Consider the following 19,455-nt stretch of genomic DNA (forward strand, 5'->3'; position numbering starts at 1 on the left):
GCCTCCAGTTACACCGTCCCACGCTACCGTTCGAGCATTGGCAATAGGATTGGAGTAGTTTCATTCATAATTCAGCCCTGCCACGCCTAAAGGCGTTCCCGTAGTGTCTCGTTCCCCTTCGAGGGGAACAAGGGTTACATACGTAACCCGAGACGTTTCTAACTGTAAGGAAATAAGTAGGGATTGAGATGAAATTGTGGGACCAAATGTGAAGTTTTCCAAGACAACAACATGAATACATGCAAATTAAATTATTATATATATTATATTATATATAATTAAACTATTTGTATTAAACCAAGCCTTAGTCTCATCTATGATGCTGCAGATATGTGCTTAACTTACATGTTCAAGATCTTTGACACATTCATCAAAAACATATTAAAGACAAAATTGAAAACAATATAACAATATAACACTTTAGAGTCTCCTGACCAGTCCAGCTACAGAATCTTTTAAACTGAGTCTCTATAACTTAGTGGAGGGCCTTTAGCAACAACGTGGAATTTTTAAATGTATGAGCCTTACCCCTAAGTGTTTGACATTCTTCTCGAGCTGCTGCAGATTAAACACAATCCATGCAATGTATGGTGAAGTTTAAAATATCTCAAGAACTGTGGGTCTATAATTCAAATTGTTGTTTTAAGTAATAAAAGTGTATATTTACACGTATAAATGTTCTAATGTAAGAATACCATTTTCCATTCATTCCTTCTAAATAAAAGGCTATTTATCAATGCTTTGCTTTAGATTTCTTCTTTGAAATAAGGATCAAAAATGATCAACCTTCCAATTTTACATGTCTCTGTGTACTCTGAGATAAAATTAGTTGAAACATCCTATGTTTAGATGACTTAGTGGGTAGGTAGTGTAACAGAGGGAGAGGAGCTGAGCCCTCAACATCCTCGTTTAACTGGTTGCTTTAGGTTTTCTATGTATTCGTTGTAATTATCTTGAAATACCTAAAGCAAAACGTGTTTAAAACACAAACGACGCCTCTTTATTATCATAGTTAAGTACACAACAAGCAAGTACATTTTCACATAAATGAGTCTTCCTAGGAGCGGCACAAATAACACTGGTCTCTACATGCAGCCGGCTGTGAGACGAGTGCGCAGGGACCGTCTACAAAGTGCAACACCGAAAACACATTATGCAGAGATATTCAATATCTCATCTTCAATATCAATAAACCACCCCACAAATCATTGATATCCTGCTTGTGATACACTTGTAGAAATATAGTTTTGCATAATTTTGGAGAATTTCTATCTTCAATAACTTTACTGTTAAAGGCTGTATTGTCTCCAAAATCACCCTACATGTCAGTGATCTAATGCTTGTGATACTACAACACTTAGTTCGTAGATGTTCTAGGAAAGTAAAATGTCTAGCTGGGTATCTGTAAAACAGTGAAGTTATTCAATATAAAAATCCCCCAAAATTACCTCAAAGCAGTTTTTTTCAAACTAAGTATTGTAGTATCATCAATAGAAGACCACTGATGATTGAAGTGATTTTGGAGACACTACTGCCTATAACATGACATTGTCATAATGCAAGAACTTAAGGACTCAAAGGCAGACTCGTAACAGTTCGAAGGGATAACAAAGGGTTTTATTGAAAAGTGCAACGGAAGACTGGGTGGTAGGTTCCAACAGGGCAGAATGGAGAACACGTAGGAGGGGAGCTTGTCCAGGCAAGATGTGAGCAGAGCGGGGTGTGGCATTCAGCAGAGTTCCCGGAGGTAGTGTGATCCTGGGCACAGAGAAAAACAGGTTAATCCAGGGAGAGACAGAAATTACACAGAATCTTACTGGAGTAGATAGTTGGCCTTGACGCATGTACCACATGTGGTTAACTGACAATCTGGCGAAGAATGTGAGGAGGACTGGGGTTGAAATACTGCAGAAGCTTGATTAGTGGAATGAGGACCAGGTGCGCCGCTGGAGCCAGAGAGTGTAGCCACACCCAGACAAACACAGACAGGGAGGACAGACAGAAAACACAGGGAAGGGGGGAACAAAAGAACACAAGGTAGTGGGGAGATTCTGCAGTACTACAACAGACATTTATTCATTTAGCTGACACTTTTATTCAAAGAGACTTGCAATCGCTATATATGTCAGAGGTAGCACGCCTCTGGAGCAACTAGGGGTGTGTCTTTCTCAGGGACACATTGGTGTCTCACAGTTGATTCAAACCCGGGTCTCTCACATCAAAAGCATGTGTCTTATCCACTGCCCCATCACCACTCCTTAGCAGTAGCAGTGAATTTATTCAATATTACTGAATATTTCATAATTCCACAAAATTATGCAAAACTGCATTTCTACAGTGTTGTGGTATCATAAGCAGGAGATCACTGACATGTGAGGTGATTTTGGATACACTACAGCTTAGAACAGTGACGTTATTGAATACTAAAATTCTTCAAAATTATGCAAAACAATATTTCTCCAAACTAAGTGTTGTAGTATCACAAGCAGGATATCAATGATTTGTAGGGTGATTTTTGAGACACTACAGCCTTTAACAATGTAGTTAATGAATATTAAAAATAGGCCTACCTAATACTAGGTATGCAAAAGTCTTTTTTGCCCCAAACTAAGTGTTGTAGTATAACCAGCACTATATCATTAATTGATGATTTAATTATAGATCATTAGTTGGCGTGATTGTAGTGTATAAATCTGGTTGTGTTTAGGTGTCATTTTTATTCAAATAAGATCTATTAAAAAAAATAATAATTCCGGACCTCACTCATTTCCAAACCTTGATGAGGTGGGGATGGTGCAGTGGATAAGACAGATGCCTTTGGTGTGAGCGACTTGGGTTCAAATCCACTGTAAGACACCAATGTTGCTTCAGACATACTTAGCAATTGTAAGTCGCTTTGGATAAAAGCATCAGCTAAATGTAAAGTAATGGTTACAACCTGGTCGCTGTTGTGACTACGTTTACCGGGGGGAAAAAAATCAGGATCACTTTCACATGTAGAATGAGGTAGCTATACGCACACACAGACTATAAAGAGAATGCAGAAAAACAGTGTACGTTTGCGAAAAAAAGGAGAAGACTACAAATACATTTGGAGGAATTAAAAAGGGAAACTCGAGGAAGTGGTACCCTTTTTTGATCCTAGGAGAAAATGTTGTGACCATGCCACTGTGCTTGAATAATTTATTGGCCGTTTGTTAAGATGCAAAATATCCTAGTAAAAATCCTGCTGCTTTTGTTCAAACTGTGTGTTTAACAGGCTCATTATTCTGAAAATGTTTCCTGAATTGACTGAAGAAGATTTGATTAAAACTGTTAAAATGCTACAACAGACATAATCACATTAATCTGGTAAAGGATCATCCCAGAGCTAATTCAGTAAAACAAATTTGAAGAGAATTTGACCAAACTCAAACAGATCCAAATAATATAGAACACATGTCTCAAACAGCACAAGAACATCAGAGAGGGTGTAGGCCTATATGCATATCTGTCTAAGACACTTCCTGTTGTGGTGCCGATCAGTCTGGCTACTCTGTGTGTGAACTATAAGACTGGGTTTTAGAGGCTCATTTACTTCCTCAGAACTCAGCTCGTGCTGCTGAATCGATAGTCCTCACTTGACCATGTACATGTAAATCATGGCTGGACACTGACTCATGTTAAGCTTTTCCATCATCTTATTCTATACACATCAGGCACTACCATTTTAAACAACGTAAGTTCTTAGCACATGACTGCTCAAAGAAGAAGTGTTTATGAAAATATATTGACTGCTACTGCTTTCAGTTTAGTTTTTTTTGCTGCTGTTTGTAGGTGGCACTTATCTAGCATTCTTATCTAACCATCTGACATTTGTCTTTTCAATGGCACTCCTTGGTCATTAACATATTTACAAAGCTTTCCTTCTCTGTTCAGTAGTGAGTTAACCTGTGATTTTCCAGTAGAACAGGATAACTCTTACAAAGGCAGCAGCTTCACTGTTTGATTTTACATGACATCATCGGAGAAATCTAAGGAGTGGTAGTTCAGAGGGAAGGGCTTCATTTATTTTCATAATTTGTCAGTCACATCGACAGATTTAGTTCATAATCGTGCACCGCTCAGTTCCCAAAATACAAAAAAATATACTGTAAGTGAGAAAACATGGTTTTCAATGAAGTTTTAACATCAGCCACTACGCTGATTTATAGTGATAGACCTGTACAGTAAAGCAGAACTAAAATAACTGTTACTGTGTGAACATTTCTGCTTTCAGTTCAGTGTTTTTTTGCTGCTGTTTATTGGCAGCATTGCAGCCCCACATCCAGTCACATACACAAGAGAAGTTGATGAGGTTATTAACACACAGTATGTGCTTCTTTCTCTGTTCAGTAGTGAGCAAACTTGTCCTGTGATATTCCAGTAGAACAAACTGACCTTCATGAAGGCAGTAGCTTCACTTTAGATTTTACATGACATCATCGGAGAAAACAAGGGAGTGGTAGTTCAGAGGGAAGGGCTTCATTTCTTTTCTTTCTGTTTCACTTACTCCTTACTTAAAATGGTGAGTAGCTGCTTTTACATGTTTCCCTTTGCCAGTATATTATATCATGATTAATTCTACATTGCTAATTTCATTTCTGGTGTCAGTGAAATGTGTAATTGTTGTAACATGTTGTGTTACTATAAATGTTGCACCACTAGACTGCAGAGCAGAGTGTTTCCCACCAAACTATGAGACTTTTAAATCAAATGAATCCTCAATGGAATATATATATATATATTTAGAGTTTGCTTCTGTTTTCCAATCTATGTTTGTTTTTCTATACTGTATATTTTCTGCTATGTAGCAGAAAGGAGTTACAAACCACATGTTATTTTAAAACCCTGTTCTAATGTGACCATTAAACCTACCTTGTACCTTGTATCATTTCCGATTGCATCTGGAGGCTGAACGGAGGATGACGAGGTGAGTCAGCTGGTTTACTCAACCACAAGTTGTTACTGTTGCTTTCTGCTTTTTAATTCACCTAAAGAAATCTGTTTATTATTTTAGACAGGAAGAGTTCCTAGTACAAGAAAACAATTTCAGAAGGAATGCTTTCTTGATTATCGATTACATAGTGAATCGGAGTCCAGAACCTTCAGCGTTAGTGGATGAGGTTAGAAATGTTCTGTTTTTGGACATAATGCATGGTTCTGTCATAGTGTGTGGTGTACACATAATACTTATCGGCTACATGCTTAAATATTGGCTATTTGAATGTGTTTCTACTAAACAGATTCTTCACAGCATCTTCTTCTTGGGAAACATCAAGGCTCCACCATCATTTTCACCTACAGAAATTGTGACCGATCAAGACATGCTCAATGCCTTGAGGCACCGCTACCCTCAGCCTTTTGAACGCTATTCCTCTCAAGTCCCCAGGCGATGTCCAATGTCATGTGTGCTCGACATGGTAAGATTTTAGTTTGTCAAAGATGATACAATTATCCTTGTTATAAAGAATAGCTTCTTCACATGAACAAACACAAAGCATGACTCTGTAAATAATACCACATTTGTGAGAATAACAGCACCTTGATTATATGTGTGCTTGCTTGCAGACTGTAGCTCTGAACGGACAAGAGAATGAAAGAGCAATAATTGATAGTGTGCTTAATCTCACCGGTCAACTGAGGGGTGGCCCAAAGCATCTGGTCTCCTCCACCATCTGTGTCTCCCAGAATACTTCAGACAGGTACTATGGAGTCTCCATGTCCACTTCTGGCCCTCTTCCCGGGAAAATCATGATTGCGGCGTCCTGTCTTAGCACCTGGGACAGTAACGTAGCTGGTGCAGTGATGACTTACTATTCAAATAATGAAATGAATACAAACTTTGATGGAACCATCAGACTTCCAGAGCAAATCAGGTGCCAGGCGTTTAGCTTAAAACCGCGTGAAAACCTGTTCATGCCTTCTTGCAGATCATGTCAGGATTTGTTTGGTTTGACAGCAAATAACAGTAGAAACTTTCCCTATGGCAACTGTGCTGAAGTTGAAAGTTTGAGCAACTTGCTTAAAAATGAGAGTGAGACAGTGAGAGTGGAGCATGCTGAAACATGGACAGATGAGAACAGGCAGCAGGTTGAACTTAACGTCAGGCAAATGCTTACAAATCTTCTGACAGACCATGGCTTTACATGGGATAACAATTTCTACACCCCAGAGGTTTGATCTTCAGGGAGGTCTTATGGTCCATTATTATAAAGTGACCAGATCGATCGTGCTGATTTTGATCAGTAAAAACTTCTCTGTAACCATAGGCAGTTAACGCTGCATCTGTTTTTTGTGGATCTGAATTTCATGTGACCAGAGCTGTCAATTTATCGTGCTTTTATCATCACAAATTGTTAATGCTCCAGCTACTCGCTCCTATAACAATAAAGAAAGGAATACATGGCAAAACATTGTAAGCCAGATGTCTGTTAACTGTTTGAATTAAGCATGCAGAAGATGCAAATGTTGATGTATTGATCATGTTATTAACAATAAATAATGGTGGGGTAAACTGTGTTTTGATTTTATCTCCTGCAGCCTCATCTAAAGATTCTTTAGTTAATGTATGGGATAGCTTGGCCATATATACAACCCTACATATCTGAGGTGACAGCTCCAATTATATATATATATTTAAGTATATTGGACAACACTGAGCAGCTATTGAGAGGGACATCAGAGAAGAAGGCACGAAACATGAAACTGTCCAGGACACCATCAAAGACCGCAGTTTAACAGTTTCTAACAGTAAGGATCAAAGTAGCGTTTGAGATGAAACTGTGGGACGAAATGTGAAGTTTTCCAAGACAGTAACCTTAATACATTGTCTTCATTTTCTGGATTTTGAGAGTTTGATTTCTATAGAAGATAAAATTCATTAAGTCACAGATCAGGCAGAATAAAATGAAGATGTAACGCTGTATTGCAGATTACTTGGACCAGAGTCTAGGTTCGGAGGAGCAGTTTATAACTAGACCTCTGTAATAACAGACCACAGACCAAGAAGTAAGTTTGAACTGCTGGCTTATTTATAAAGAGTTAGTAGTAGACATACACAGTTTGGCACCAGACACACAAAATATACATACAAAGATAGAGGCCTACACTTAATTTGGAAAAACTTCACATTAATAATGCCCAGGTCTCTGGAAAGGTGTTAATACTATTTTTCCTCTCTTTGGTTTGGGTTAAACCTAGTTGATCTTGAAATCATTTCCAACTTAGAATCCTTTAAGTTGTTATTTAGTTCCTAATTTTTCTCGTTGAGTTAACTCAGCTCTAAATTCTTATTTTATCTTAGTAAGAGTTTTTGTTTCACCTTCTCTTTAGTATATAAGTCATAAAGTTTTAAATTTAGTTTTTTTAGTTTACAGCAACAACAACACATTTGCATCACCAATTCGGCAAAAAAAAAAGGAAATTACAATACCACAAAATATAGATGTGGAACACAACTTCACAGATCAGCATATGTTCTACAACTTAATCTCACAACTCTAAATTAGTCCTTTTGTTAAGTCCTTTAAAAGTCCAGATGAGCTTCACTGCACACTGCAGCAAAATAATAAAGTCTCAGCTCTATCACAATTCAGGAGAACGAATCAGTGTCCTTATCCCGCGAGTGGTTGGTCTCGTGGAAACAGACCAGTATCCAACGCAGTTTTGTGGCTCACCATCTTCTTTTCCGGCTTCATGTGCATAAACACCAAGCACTTTTACAACAGGTCAATACACATTTTAGTCTTTAATATCTTAAACAAAATTAACTGAGGAGGACTAGCATCTAAACAAGTAAAAGTGAGCATTAAAATTGTAATTTCCTCCATTCGGGAGACATTTTCTGCTCCAATTTACAGTGGAAATGTCTGTTTTTATATGAGGTAAAACTATATTGCATTGCATGTTTTCTTATTATGCAAATAAACAGGATAAGCTGGAAAACCGTCAGTTTCAACTGCTCCCCTCCTGCGGAGCCTGCGGCAGCTGTCTAACAACGTTTCATTTCCTCATTCATGTTGTCGATATCGAAGCACATATCTGAACGCATTTATCTCTTTAAAAACTTTAAAATCCAGGTTAGATATGCTAGTTTTTCATCAAAACATAATCTTGAACATGACCGATTTTATGATCAATCTGTCATCGATGTAAGGACAGATCTCCGCACATCGTGGATTTATCCTCAGCACAGAATAAAATATATGTCTGTCTTTAGGTGTAACACTGTGATAGTTGCACTGAAGACACTGACTGTGGGCTACATTAGCCTTCTGCACAAATCACTGTTTAAAATAATCTGTATAAAACTCTTTAGCCTCGAATTTTTTGACTGTAGCCCCGAATGTAACTCAACAAAAGCAACACAATTATTCTCCATGTTAATATGCAATAATCTTCATGATGCAGCCTGTCTCGTAGGTCTTCAAAGAGTGGAGGCTACTTGCAGTAATGCTAAATTTTGTTTGAAGTTCACATAACGTGACCCCCCCACCATTACTCAGCCTGCCTGCATTTAGAGAGAGAGAGACAGAGGGCCTTTCTCATTTCCCAAATTTCTGTCTCCTCAATCCTCGATCGTGTGACCCGGAAATCGATCTCAGTATGCCATCTTGAAGGAAAATCTCAATTCTTAAAATGCACATCAAGGAGCGAGGATCGAGGAGGCTTGCTGGAGGAGCTATAAGTATGAAGGTAAATTTTGCACCATATTTACCTTCATATATATAGCACTTTTTTTTTTGACAACCAAAGGGCTTCAGGGGAAACACCAGAGAAACTTTGAGACAAGTACACTGGGAGATAATAGACTAATATTAAAAATACATATACCTCATGTGCTGCTTAGCTTGCACCTCGTCCTCTCCGTCCTGTCTCCTCTTCCTCAATTGACTTGATAGACATGCCCTGGAGGTAACGATATAGCTACTTGTGAAAAAGACATGGTCAATGTTGCCAGCACAACTAATTTAGTACTTTATTTTTGTGTACAGTATTAGGCACTTTTATTGGTTTCACTGCCCATATCCATTACTTTACTCCGTCATTATTCACGATTTTTATTAGTTAATTGAAACCGGAAGCTGCCTGTCACATGACAGCATTCCCCATCTAGCGCAAGTAGTTTAAACCCCCGGAGTAGCCCTTAGGGTGATTTTGCCTGGGCTGAAGTTGAGCGTGTGCTGTGCGTGAGCTGGGGACGAAAACACTGCTTGTTCTGTGGTACGCTTCTGTGTTTTTTTTAATGCTCTTATCAAGACTTTATTGCAAAAATATCTACAAACTACACTACAAATGTACACTACTGAGGATCCTTAAATAAATGTTGCAAAGACACTCTTTTTGGACTCTGTCGTTCCTGAGAGTGCAACATCAAACTACAAAAATGAGTTTGCTTGTCAATGTTGTTGACAAGCACCCAGCAGCCAGCTTGCTCCGACCGTAAAGCTGCTGTTAGCGGCTCGCTGTGCAGTGAGGTGACAAGACACTCTTACTATGCTTATGTTATATGGCAGAGATGGGGACTCGACTTGAGACTTGTCCTCAAAAGACTTCAGACTTGACTCGGACTCGAGGTGTGGGACTCGTGAACAATGTTTAATTTTTCGGAAATTTCTGATGAGCTTGCCGTTATTCCCTCCCTCTGTTACTTATAACCTGCCTACGTAACACGTAGCATCTGCTGCGCGCGGCCGAACGTGAGAAAGGACAACAAACACCGCAACCGCTGAACGAAAAGTCTACAGCAGCCCCATTGAATTGGCAGCCGCGGGCCACATCCGCTGGAAGCAACCTCCATGTAGCCCAGCACATAATGTAATAATAATAATGTATAGTGAATGGAAGTAGCTATATGGTTTCCTTATCATCATGGTTGAGTTTCACATGGGCTGTACCGATCACCGCCAATCAAGGCACAACAACTGTCCGACCTGCAGCCTCTCCGCTCCTCTGTGTCTGCAGAGCGATCTGTGTGTGCACGCGTGCGGATCGAAGTCAGCCAGCTGATCAGAGGACATTGAAAACAACTACGCTGGTGGTGCGGTGAAGCTTTAAAGAGAACTCTTTAAAGGGTGTCTTTTTTAAAGGGAACTCTTTAAAGGACGTCTTTTTTAAAGGGAACTCTTTAAAGGGCTCTGAGGCCGCCTATTGTCCCCGAGTCTAAAGGGTCTACATGATTGGCAGAGAGTCTACAGTGCGGCTAAGCTCTGCAGTCTCAACCAATCGGACTTCGTCTAGCGCCAGAGCTCCCGCATCCTCGTGGTGATTGACGGATGGCAGTCTGCTACGGCTTTCAGAGCTAGCTAACTAACCTGCCCCGGCCGCCGGCATCCTGTGGCTGATTACCGTGGATTAAGTGAAATACCTCCATTTCATAGCCTACTTCAATGTCGTTGATAATGTTTTAAACAGTTGGTGTTGGGCGCCGTAATGCAAGTTATGCCCAAGGTCCCGACATGTTTTTGTTTGTCTGTTTGTTTGTGTTTCACTTCATTGTAATCAAGACCGTGGATAAGTATTTATGGTAAATCAGCCCCATTGAACACATATTCATACCGATCTGCGCAACATATACGAGCCCCCCTCTTCTTCAAACTCCCTGCCAGACTTGAGGGAAACTCTTCATCATCTTCCAAAGCTTGTCTCTCTTCTAAAACCATTTCTAGGGCCCTCTCTGAGCAGATACTCTTTTCCATATTGATCAGTCGCGATGAGGAGCCACACAGCTATTTATTTGTTATGTCCTGCCCCCGTTTTTCAGCTGGGATAGTGTTTGAGTAAACATATTATGTTTAAAAGTGTTTTCAAATAATAATAGTGGATGTAGTCTGTAGACAGCAGCATAATCCATTGTACGACCAAACGTGTCACCTGGCTTCTAAACGTCTTTCTCACCCTTATAAAAGAGTTTCAGGACCCCTCTGGCTGTATGTGTGGCTTAATAAGTTAGAAAAAAGTATGCACATTTAAGTGGCCTAACAGAGAGTGAGGACAGAAGATGGAGTTTAAGACAGCTCCTTATTCAGCAGGTGAGTCACAGGGGAATATTCATCTTCATCGTCTTCATCATTACCACCTGTGTTCCTCATGCTAATTCTAAATAATTTTCTTCCAGCGTGTGTCATTACATAATCATAACACTTTTAAGAGTTTAATGTTTTTCAGCTAAGAGACCTGGAATGGATCTGTTGATGCCTGTCTTGTGTATTCTGGACACAAGTGTGCCACAGGATAGGCAACAATGCATTCTCAAGGCAACAAAGGAGGCCAGGGCATGCCAGTCGTCAAAAACATCCCAAACATATGATAACAGCAGGCTGAGGGATCCCAAGACGGCTATTGAGGAAGGCAATATATCAGCATTAGTGTCATAGACGCACAACCAACATACAGTCACATAGAATTCTTATATTGTTATTTTATAGTTATAACAACATTTCGGATGTCTTAAATCTGCAGCTAAAAGGAGATGCCAGATAATCACGGCAACTCCGACAGAGAAGCAGTTTGTTGGTCAGTTAATTATTACTTTTGGAAAGTACAATGGCAAAAGCTTCGTCGGCAAATCTGATCTGAAGCATTACGTCAGGAGGATGACGGTTGGAGCCCAGGAGACCTTTGTCCGCAGTGCCATCAACATCCTGAAGGGAGCGGCTGGAATGGACGAGAACCAGGTCCATCTGTTCAAGGACGCAGCAGCCATTGACCGGGTCTGGGGGAACCAGCAGAAACACCTGGAGTGCATTTAGGATCCTCCAGGAAGAGACATGCACACCATCACCAAGTATGTCACCCACAACGGCGTGCGTCTGCCATACTACAGGACCGTGAGAGGCAGCAACTGCCTGGAGAGCTTCCACTCCTTCCTGCCCAGCATGATACCGGGGCCCCACTGTGCAGCTGTCCCCTTCCAGGTCTATCTTCTCAGTGGCATCGCACGCTGGAACTCTGACAGGGAGTCTGCCAATGCCAAAGCCACAAAGGAAGGAAGCACATGGTGTACGTGTCTAACCTGATAAATCGCCTCAACCAGAGGTGCCAGGAGTTTTTTGGCGAGGCGGAGGAGGTAAATTACCGACCACCTGTTCCTGCTGGTGACGAGCGAATTGGTTTGGAGTATCTGTTCTCCCAGTCGTCAGAACCTTTCCGTACACCTGACCATTACACTCAGGCCAGAGAGATGCTTCGAGCAGCCGAGGATGAAGATGATGAGGTGGTTGCTGAGAATCCCTGGAGCAAGATGCGGGCTACATCTCTGACAGCGAGAGTGACAATCTGACTCCGCTGAGGAGGAATCTGCTTCTTACCGACCAGGTTGTGGCTCCTGAGCTGGATCCCTGTGTAGAGGATGTGTGCGGTCCAAATCATCTCTCCGGGTACCAACACGTAGAGGAGCTGAGCAGGGTACTTGTTGAGATTGCCTTGGAGGAGGGAAACCTTGCTCTCAGTGACTCTACAAGACAGAGAGTCATCAGAGCCTGGAACAAGCTGGACCTCCACGACCGCAGCATCCAGCATTTTGACAGCCTTTACTCAGCACGCTGGGGTAACGCTCTGTTTGGCTGCATGTATATTTAGCAGGTCAAACCTTCCATTTACAGATATTTTATGACAAATATAATTTCATCTGTTTGTCTATATGTTGTAGTACTTCAACATAACAGAATCATTTATTACATATAGGTTTTTCTTTGTATTTAGAAGTTAAGTTTCCTTTGCACTGTTAGCATAACTAAGTAATGTTAGTTGCTGTTTTTCTGTTTCCAATTTCATGCGCTTTATTTAATAAAGTGGTCAGTGCTACAGTAACAGTGAGTTGTGAAATATTAATTGATGAATGGGGTATATTTGTTTATCAAAAAAATAGGGATATCGATAAAGAGCGCCAGATTACTTGCATGAATGACATTTGCCTATAGCACAACAATATCAGATCTTAGTATACTTTTGATATAATAATCTGTATTTATTTGAAAACAATATATCCATTAACGTGAATAAATGACACGAATTATGTTGCATTCTTCAACGGCTTCAAGAGGTATTACAATAAACAGTCGATTCAAATCTGAAATGGTTAATATCACACATATGGAATAGTACAGATGAAATCAACAGTCTCTGCGACATTTTCTTTGAATAAAGTGAGTGGACTCCTCCTCTTGTAGACTCCTGCAAATCCCCCAAATCTTGACTGCGACTTCATAATTTCTGGCAGTAGGGGACTACGTTCTCGCCCCTCCCTGTAATCATAAAATATTATCTGAAAATCATTTCCTATCATTAAAGAAATATGTCTAAAGACAACCCTCACATTTCAATTCTCACGTGGAATTATAATTGAATTTGTCATCTTACACTTTCAGAGAGGCAAACCCCACACATCACAAAAACTGATGAAAGACGTTTGTCACTTTAATGATACATAAAATCACCTTTGTGCTTGCAGTAAATAGTGGTACATGGTATACAGACACATTGAATAATGAGAAACAGTCAAAGGGATATGGTCTATATTCTATATTCACCACATCAGGGAACTAAGTGAAGAGTGAGTGTGATCAACATTTGGTATATATTGAATGAATTTAACATCTATACTACATTGATAATCGAAATGACAATGTGTTGGTGCATACTACGCAGTTTGACCACAAGAGCGAGCCACTCCGCAAGCCTGCCTTGCTCATTCATAAATACACCAGGGCCCTGACAACACAGGCACTAGGCCACTAGAGGGCGCAATTTAGACTAAAAAACGGCTACACTTTCAGACTTGATTTGCACTTCGCGTGTTCCCATCGTGTAGCTTACTTTACCATTATCCATTATTTTCAAATTTGGATGCGATTTCAATTTTGACATTTGATAAAATTATAAAGAATTAGAACAAGGTCCGGAGCTTTCGATTCTGGATTTAGAGGTAATGAAAGTGAAAATATATAGACTATGCTTGTAGCATATGGTGCAGTATGCTGGCACACTGACGCCACATATAATGCATAATATATGTGCACTGAAAGCCTTACAATTTGTAGTTCCACTTGGCTGAGTAGGGGAGACCTGGGGCAGTTGTAACATTTTTTACATTTTCCTTAAAAACTCACAGACTTGAAATACATTAGTCATCTGTTGATACAATAAACATATAATTGTGCACTTATTAATAATACAATTGATATATTTTCACTAATAAGGACAACACTATAATATTTAATTAAATGCAACAAATCAGAGTTACAATTGCCCACTTTGAAAGAACAGTTGTAACACTGAAAAATAAGTCATATTGACCCACTGTATCTCAAGTTAAAGCCTACCTCAAAGTAATGACTTTACTGCTAATAATATTCCTTAAGAGTTTTTTTTTGTATATGATTCAAATTATTTTAGATGTCAGGTATCTTCTGTTTTCTGTTCTGACTTCATACAATTGCTTTTTATAACTGAACTTGTTCTGTTTGGCTTTGCTGGGTCTTATGCAATCAGCTGCTTTAAATTCACTATACAGACAAACTGACAATGAAAGGAACGTTGCTCTTGCAGATTTAAGCCTATATAATATTCACACTTTCTGTCAAACACATATAAAACACACATTATATAATAAAAAGAATGTTGGACTATGTTAATTGATGAATTGTTTATACTAGAACAAATAATTTTATTATAATACACCCTTTTTAAACGTAGTTTTAAATTAAAATTTTGTGAAATGTTAATTTTCTAACAAGCGTATGTCAACACAGACAAACAAGCTGCTTACATTGTTAATTGTAACAGTGTTAAAACTGCCCCCGATGTTGCAGCCGTGATAAAATCTTGTATACCCGCTAGCCACAACTATATTAGCAAAGGTTATTAGTGTTAATTTTTTATCAATAACCTGGAGATAAAATATATGTAAGTTTAAATTTGCAGTTATCTTAACTTTAGACACCAGAAGAAAAATCCCAAAAGTAACTTTCATATCTGAAAAATCAGTATTTTGTTAAAAACTTCTGCTGAGGTGAAATGATCCTGCTCCTTTTCCACAGGCAGAGAGAGAATCCTACTGAGCATGTGCAGATTAAGTGTCATCCCTCTTGCTTGTTTCTGATTGGAGAAACTGAATGTTTTACAATTGATTAGTTTTTTAAAAAGCTCAGTTGGTCTCTGGTAACATTATAATATTATTCTATTGTAGTATTAGTACTTTCAGTACTTGAGTAAAGGTTTTTACTGTCACTACTTTTAACAATACAAATTTTGTTTTCTAGGTGACAGAGAGCCAGAATGGCGGACGGTCCAGTGAACGTCTGCTTGTAAGAACCCGTTTTCTGTTCAATGAGCTTTAAATGAGCAATGACATATAACAAAGTACCAGAGAAGAGAAGTGTACAAGTAGTACACCTTTATTCCCATGTATCTTGTTAGAGTGCATTTAGTTTGAATTCTTGAAAGGAGTTTAAATGTGAAGCAATAAGTAGATGCTCCCAACATCACAAATAATAGCAAATGTGTCACAAATAACAACGTCAAAATTATCCAGAGGAAATGTTGAAGATAAATTGACTTGCATTGACTTAACTGAAACAAGACGTTGCGTCAAAGGGTTTGGTGGGAGGAAGTAGAGACAAGAAGAAGCAGGATGAAGCAGGTAAATGTAGATAAAACATACGATGTAAGATCAGTTACAAAGACGGAGCAAACACTGACTGTTCCTTGAGGATGAAGACCTGAATCAGAGATGTGTGTATGAGAACAGAGTGGAGTCATGAACCTATCAGCTCTTCTTTTAGCTCTGTTTTTGTACCTTTCAGGGCACCAGGGGATCTACTTCATCTCCTGCAGTTCAACAGAGACAGAGGTAGACGTCACACATGTTTGCCTCACACATCATAAAGTCTTGCTATGAAAAGTATTTTCCATATTCAGTCAAACTCTGGCATGTGTTACAGGTCGAGATTACCTTGGATCCGTGTCAGACTTTGTGTCCAAACATAAAGGCAAGTCTTTGGTCTTAGAGAGTCCAGCTGGTGCCACACTGACAATAGGAGACCTGAGTGACACCATTTACAGAGACAAACCTTATGAAGTCAATGGGTGGGGTAAATTCTACCTTCCTAAAGAAGTAAGCATGCAGGTTGTAGGTGTAGTGGAGGAGACCTCGTGCCCGTGTGACCAGCTCGTCCTGATGACCTGTGAGGACAGAAAGCTGTATGCCTACGATGGAGAGGAACTGCACGAGGTGGCTTCAAGCCTAAAGCAGCTAGGTGAAAAGAGAATAGAGTATCCAGCATCCACAAGCTATTACAACGGGGAGGCCTTCAAAGATATGGTAAAAAGTTACAGTGAAGTTGCTGGGTACAAGCTTTGATTATTGATCACCTGTGGGCACTGACAATGTTTGTTTGATGTTGTTTGTTGTGTGTAGACCGAGAAGGACTGGGCCAAAGTGAGGGAGGGTGCTGTGGGGAAGAGTTTGGACCAAGCGCATCATAAACTGGTGACAGCACAAAAGTCCAGATTCCTGCAGAATCTCAAAATCAAATGTGAGTATTTTATCTTTGCTGCAGGGTAAGGATTAAGGTCATACTTTTCAAAGAAAGCTTGTGTTGAAATCCTACTTCAAAACATCTGATTTTACTGTAAGAAAGATCGCTTTGCCTGTTTTGTTTCTGTGTCGCACTCATTTATTCTGTACTGATTGGTTTCCTCTCTCTCTCTCTCTCTCTCTCTCTCTCTCTCTCTCTCTCTCCAGGATCCAGCAGCTTTGGGTTTTGTTCTTGTGATGTTGTTGGTTGTTGATTATGTCCATGTCAATATAGAAATGCACACTTTATTAAACCACACAGAAAATGCATGGTGTCCTGTTATCAATAAAGGGATGTAATATATCTGTTGATTGATATGTATGATTAATAAAATAAAAAAAGACTCACTGCTTATTAAAATAGTAATACTATATATCTGTTTGCGATCTCTTTTTGTGTTCTTATGAATTTTAGTGTTTAAAAAACACTGTGTGAACATTATTATTATATTATTCCTCTGTGGTATTGAACATTTAATGTATGAATATAATTAGCTCTTCTTCTTCTACCTCTGTTAACAGTAACAGTTTTTTGTGGGTAGTACATTGAATTGTTACAAAAAAGGTTTCTGTTGTGTTCAGGGAGGCTTAAATAAACACTGACAAATGAGGAAGCTGGTTTTAGACTGACTTCAGTCACTAGCTTGAATAACTGAGAGGAGTTCACGTGGAAAAGATACACAGACACCACAAATAAAAATACATATTTGGATCCACAAACTTAATTAAATGCAGGAAGAAATGTGGAACATAATTTGTCTGTCACATCAACATATTTAGTTCATAATCGTGCAGATCTATTTTTTCAGTGGCACTCCTTGGTCATTAACATATTTACAAAGCTTTCCTTCTCTGTTCAGTAGTGAGTTAACCTGTGATTTTCCAGTAGAACAGAATAACTCTTTCGAAGGCAGCAGCTTCACTGTTTGATTCTACATGACATCATCGGAGAAATCTAAGGAGGGGTAGTTCAGAGGGAAGGGCTTCATTTCTTTTCTCTCGGTTTCACTTATTCCTTACTTACAATGGTGAGTAGCTGCTTTTATGTGGTTTCCTTTGCCAATATTTTAAATTATGGTTCATTCTACTGGTGTGGTGTCAATGAAATGTGTAATTATTGTAATGTGTTTTACTATAACTGCCGCACCACCAAACTGCAGAGCAGTGTTTTCCCACCAATATATGAGACTTTTAAATCAAATGAATCCTCCATGGAATATAGTTTAGAGTTTTCCTTTCTATAATTGTATTTCTATATTGTATATTTTCTGCTATGTAGCAGAAAGGAGTTACAAACCACATTTTATTTTACAACCCTGTTCTAATGTGACTGTTAAACCTACCTTGTACCTTGTATCATTTCCATTTGCATCTGGAGGCTGAACGGAGGATGATGAGGTGAGTCAGCTGGTTTACTGAACCACAAGTTGTTACTGTTGCTTTCTGCTTTTCAATTCCCTAAAAACAATTTGTTTATTCTTTTAGAGAGGAAGAGTTTCTGATACAGGAAGACCATTTCAGAAGGAATGCTTTCTTGATTATCAGTGAAATGGTGAAAATGAGTCCAAAGCATCCTTCAGCATTAGTGGATGAGGTTTGTCTGATGGGGACTGTTATGAACTTTAAATAGAAAATTTCTGGTTTTGGACATAATGCATGGCTGTGCGTCATAGTGTATTTTGTACAAATAATACTTCTTGGTTACACACAGAAAATTAATCTCTTTGAATGTGTTTTGACGTAACAGATTCTTCACAGCATCTTCTTTTAGGGAAAAATCAACAATCCAGAATTTTCCCCACAGCGCATTGTGACTGATACTGACATGCGCAATGTTTTAAAGGGCCGCTACCCTCGGCCTTTCGAACTCTATTTGTCTCAACTACCCGAGCAGAGTCCTATTTCATGTGTGCTTGACATGGTAAGATTATAGTTACAACAATTCTTCCTAAACTTAACCCTTTGATGCCTGAATGTATTTACAATTATATTTACAATTATATAAAAGAAATGTATTATTTGTGTTTTTGCTTTCAAGCTGATGCTAAATTAAGAGGAGATTATTAATTTTTCTATAGAAAATAGAATAGATATAAATTTAGATATGATGCAAATTAACGACAACAGGCATAAACCAGTGCTTGCAAAAGGTTCCTAAGTATGTATCGAACATTCACAAACTGGCGTTGGAGGAAGACATACGCTATCTCGGCTGCAGTCTGAAAGGAAGCAGTGTGTTGCGAATTTGCAACAATAAGCATGAAGGGGTTAAGTATACTTAAGTATAGAAGTGCTACTTCATCTCAATACAAAGCATGACTGCATGCTAACAGCAGCTTAATAATTGTTTGTTTGCTTATTTGATTGCTTGCAGATTGTCCAACTGATGGGACAAAGGAATGAAGGCACAATAATAAAATGGCTGCGAGAGCTCATCAGTCAACTTAAAGAGGGTGAAGCAACAGATCTGGTCTCCTCCACCATCTGTTTCTCACAGAAAAACAGACATAAATTCAGACAGGTACTATGGAGTCTCCATGTCCACTTCTGGCAGGGATCCTGGGTGAATCATGATTGCTGCGTCCTGCCTTAGTGCCTGGGACAGTTACGTAGCTGGTGCAGTGATGACCTACTATCCAAAGAAGACACAAAAGCCATATTTTGATGGAACCATTAAACTTCCAGAGCAGGTCAGGTGTCAGGCGTTTAGCTTAAGTGATCTAAGAGAAATGCCTCCTTGCAGATCATGTGGGAATTTGTTTGGTTTGACAACAAGTGGCCCTATGGCCACTGTGCCGAAGCTGAAAGTGAAACATGAGTCAGAAGTGAGAGAGCAAGCACAGCCAACATCTATAACA

The 19,455-nt window shown here is 39.2% G+C and overlaps 1 protein-coding gene across 2 annotated transcripts; it reads left to right on the forward strand.

Moving 5' to 3' along the window:
• Window positions 1-4,378: 4,378 nt before the first annotated feature.
• Window positions 4,379-6,535, forward strand: LOC123976647. Of its 2 annotated transcripts, XM_046058957.1 has the most exons (5): window positions 4,379-4,546; window positions 4,932-4,951; window positions 5,039-5,144; window positions 5,265-5,441; window positions 5,590-6,535. In XM_046058957.1, exons 1-5 carry the CDS (start codon window positions 4,544-4,546, stop codon window positions 6,199-6,201), a joined length of 918 nt encoding a protein of 305 aa, XP_045914913.1. In that variant the 5' UTR covers window positions 4,379-4,543; the 3' UTR covers window positions 6,202-6,535. The 2 variants fall into 2 exon arrangements, with proteins under 2 accessions (XP_045914913.1, XP_045914914.1); XM_046058958.1 differs by lacking the exon at window positions 4,379-4,546 and having other exon boundaries at window positions 4,608-4,951.
• Window positions 6,536-19,455: the final 12,920 nt, after the last annotated feature.

The sequence above is a fragment of the Micropterus dolomieu genome, linkage group LG09 (genome assembly GCF_021292245.1).
Source record: "Micropterus dolomieu isolate WLL.071019.BEF.003 ecotype Adirondacks linkage group LG09, ASM2129224v1, whole genome shotgun sequence".
Lineage (NCBI taxonomy): Eukaryota > Metazoa > Chordata > Actinopteri > Centrarchiformes > Centrarchidae > Micropterus > Micropterus dolomieu.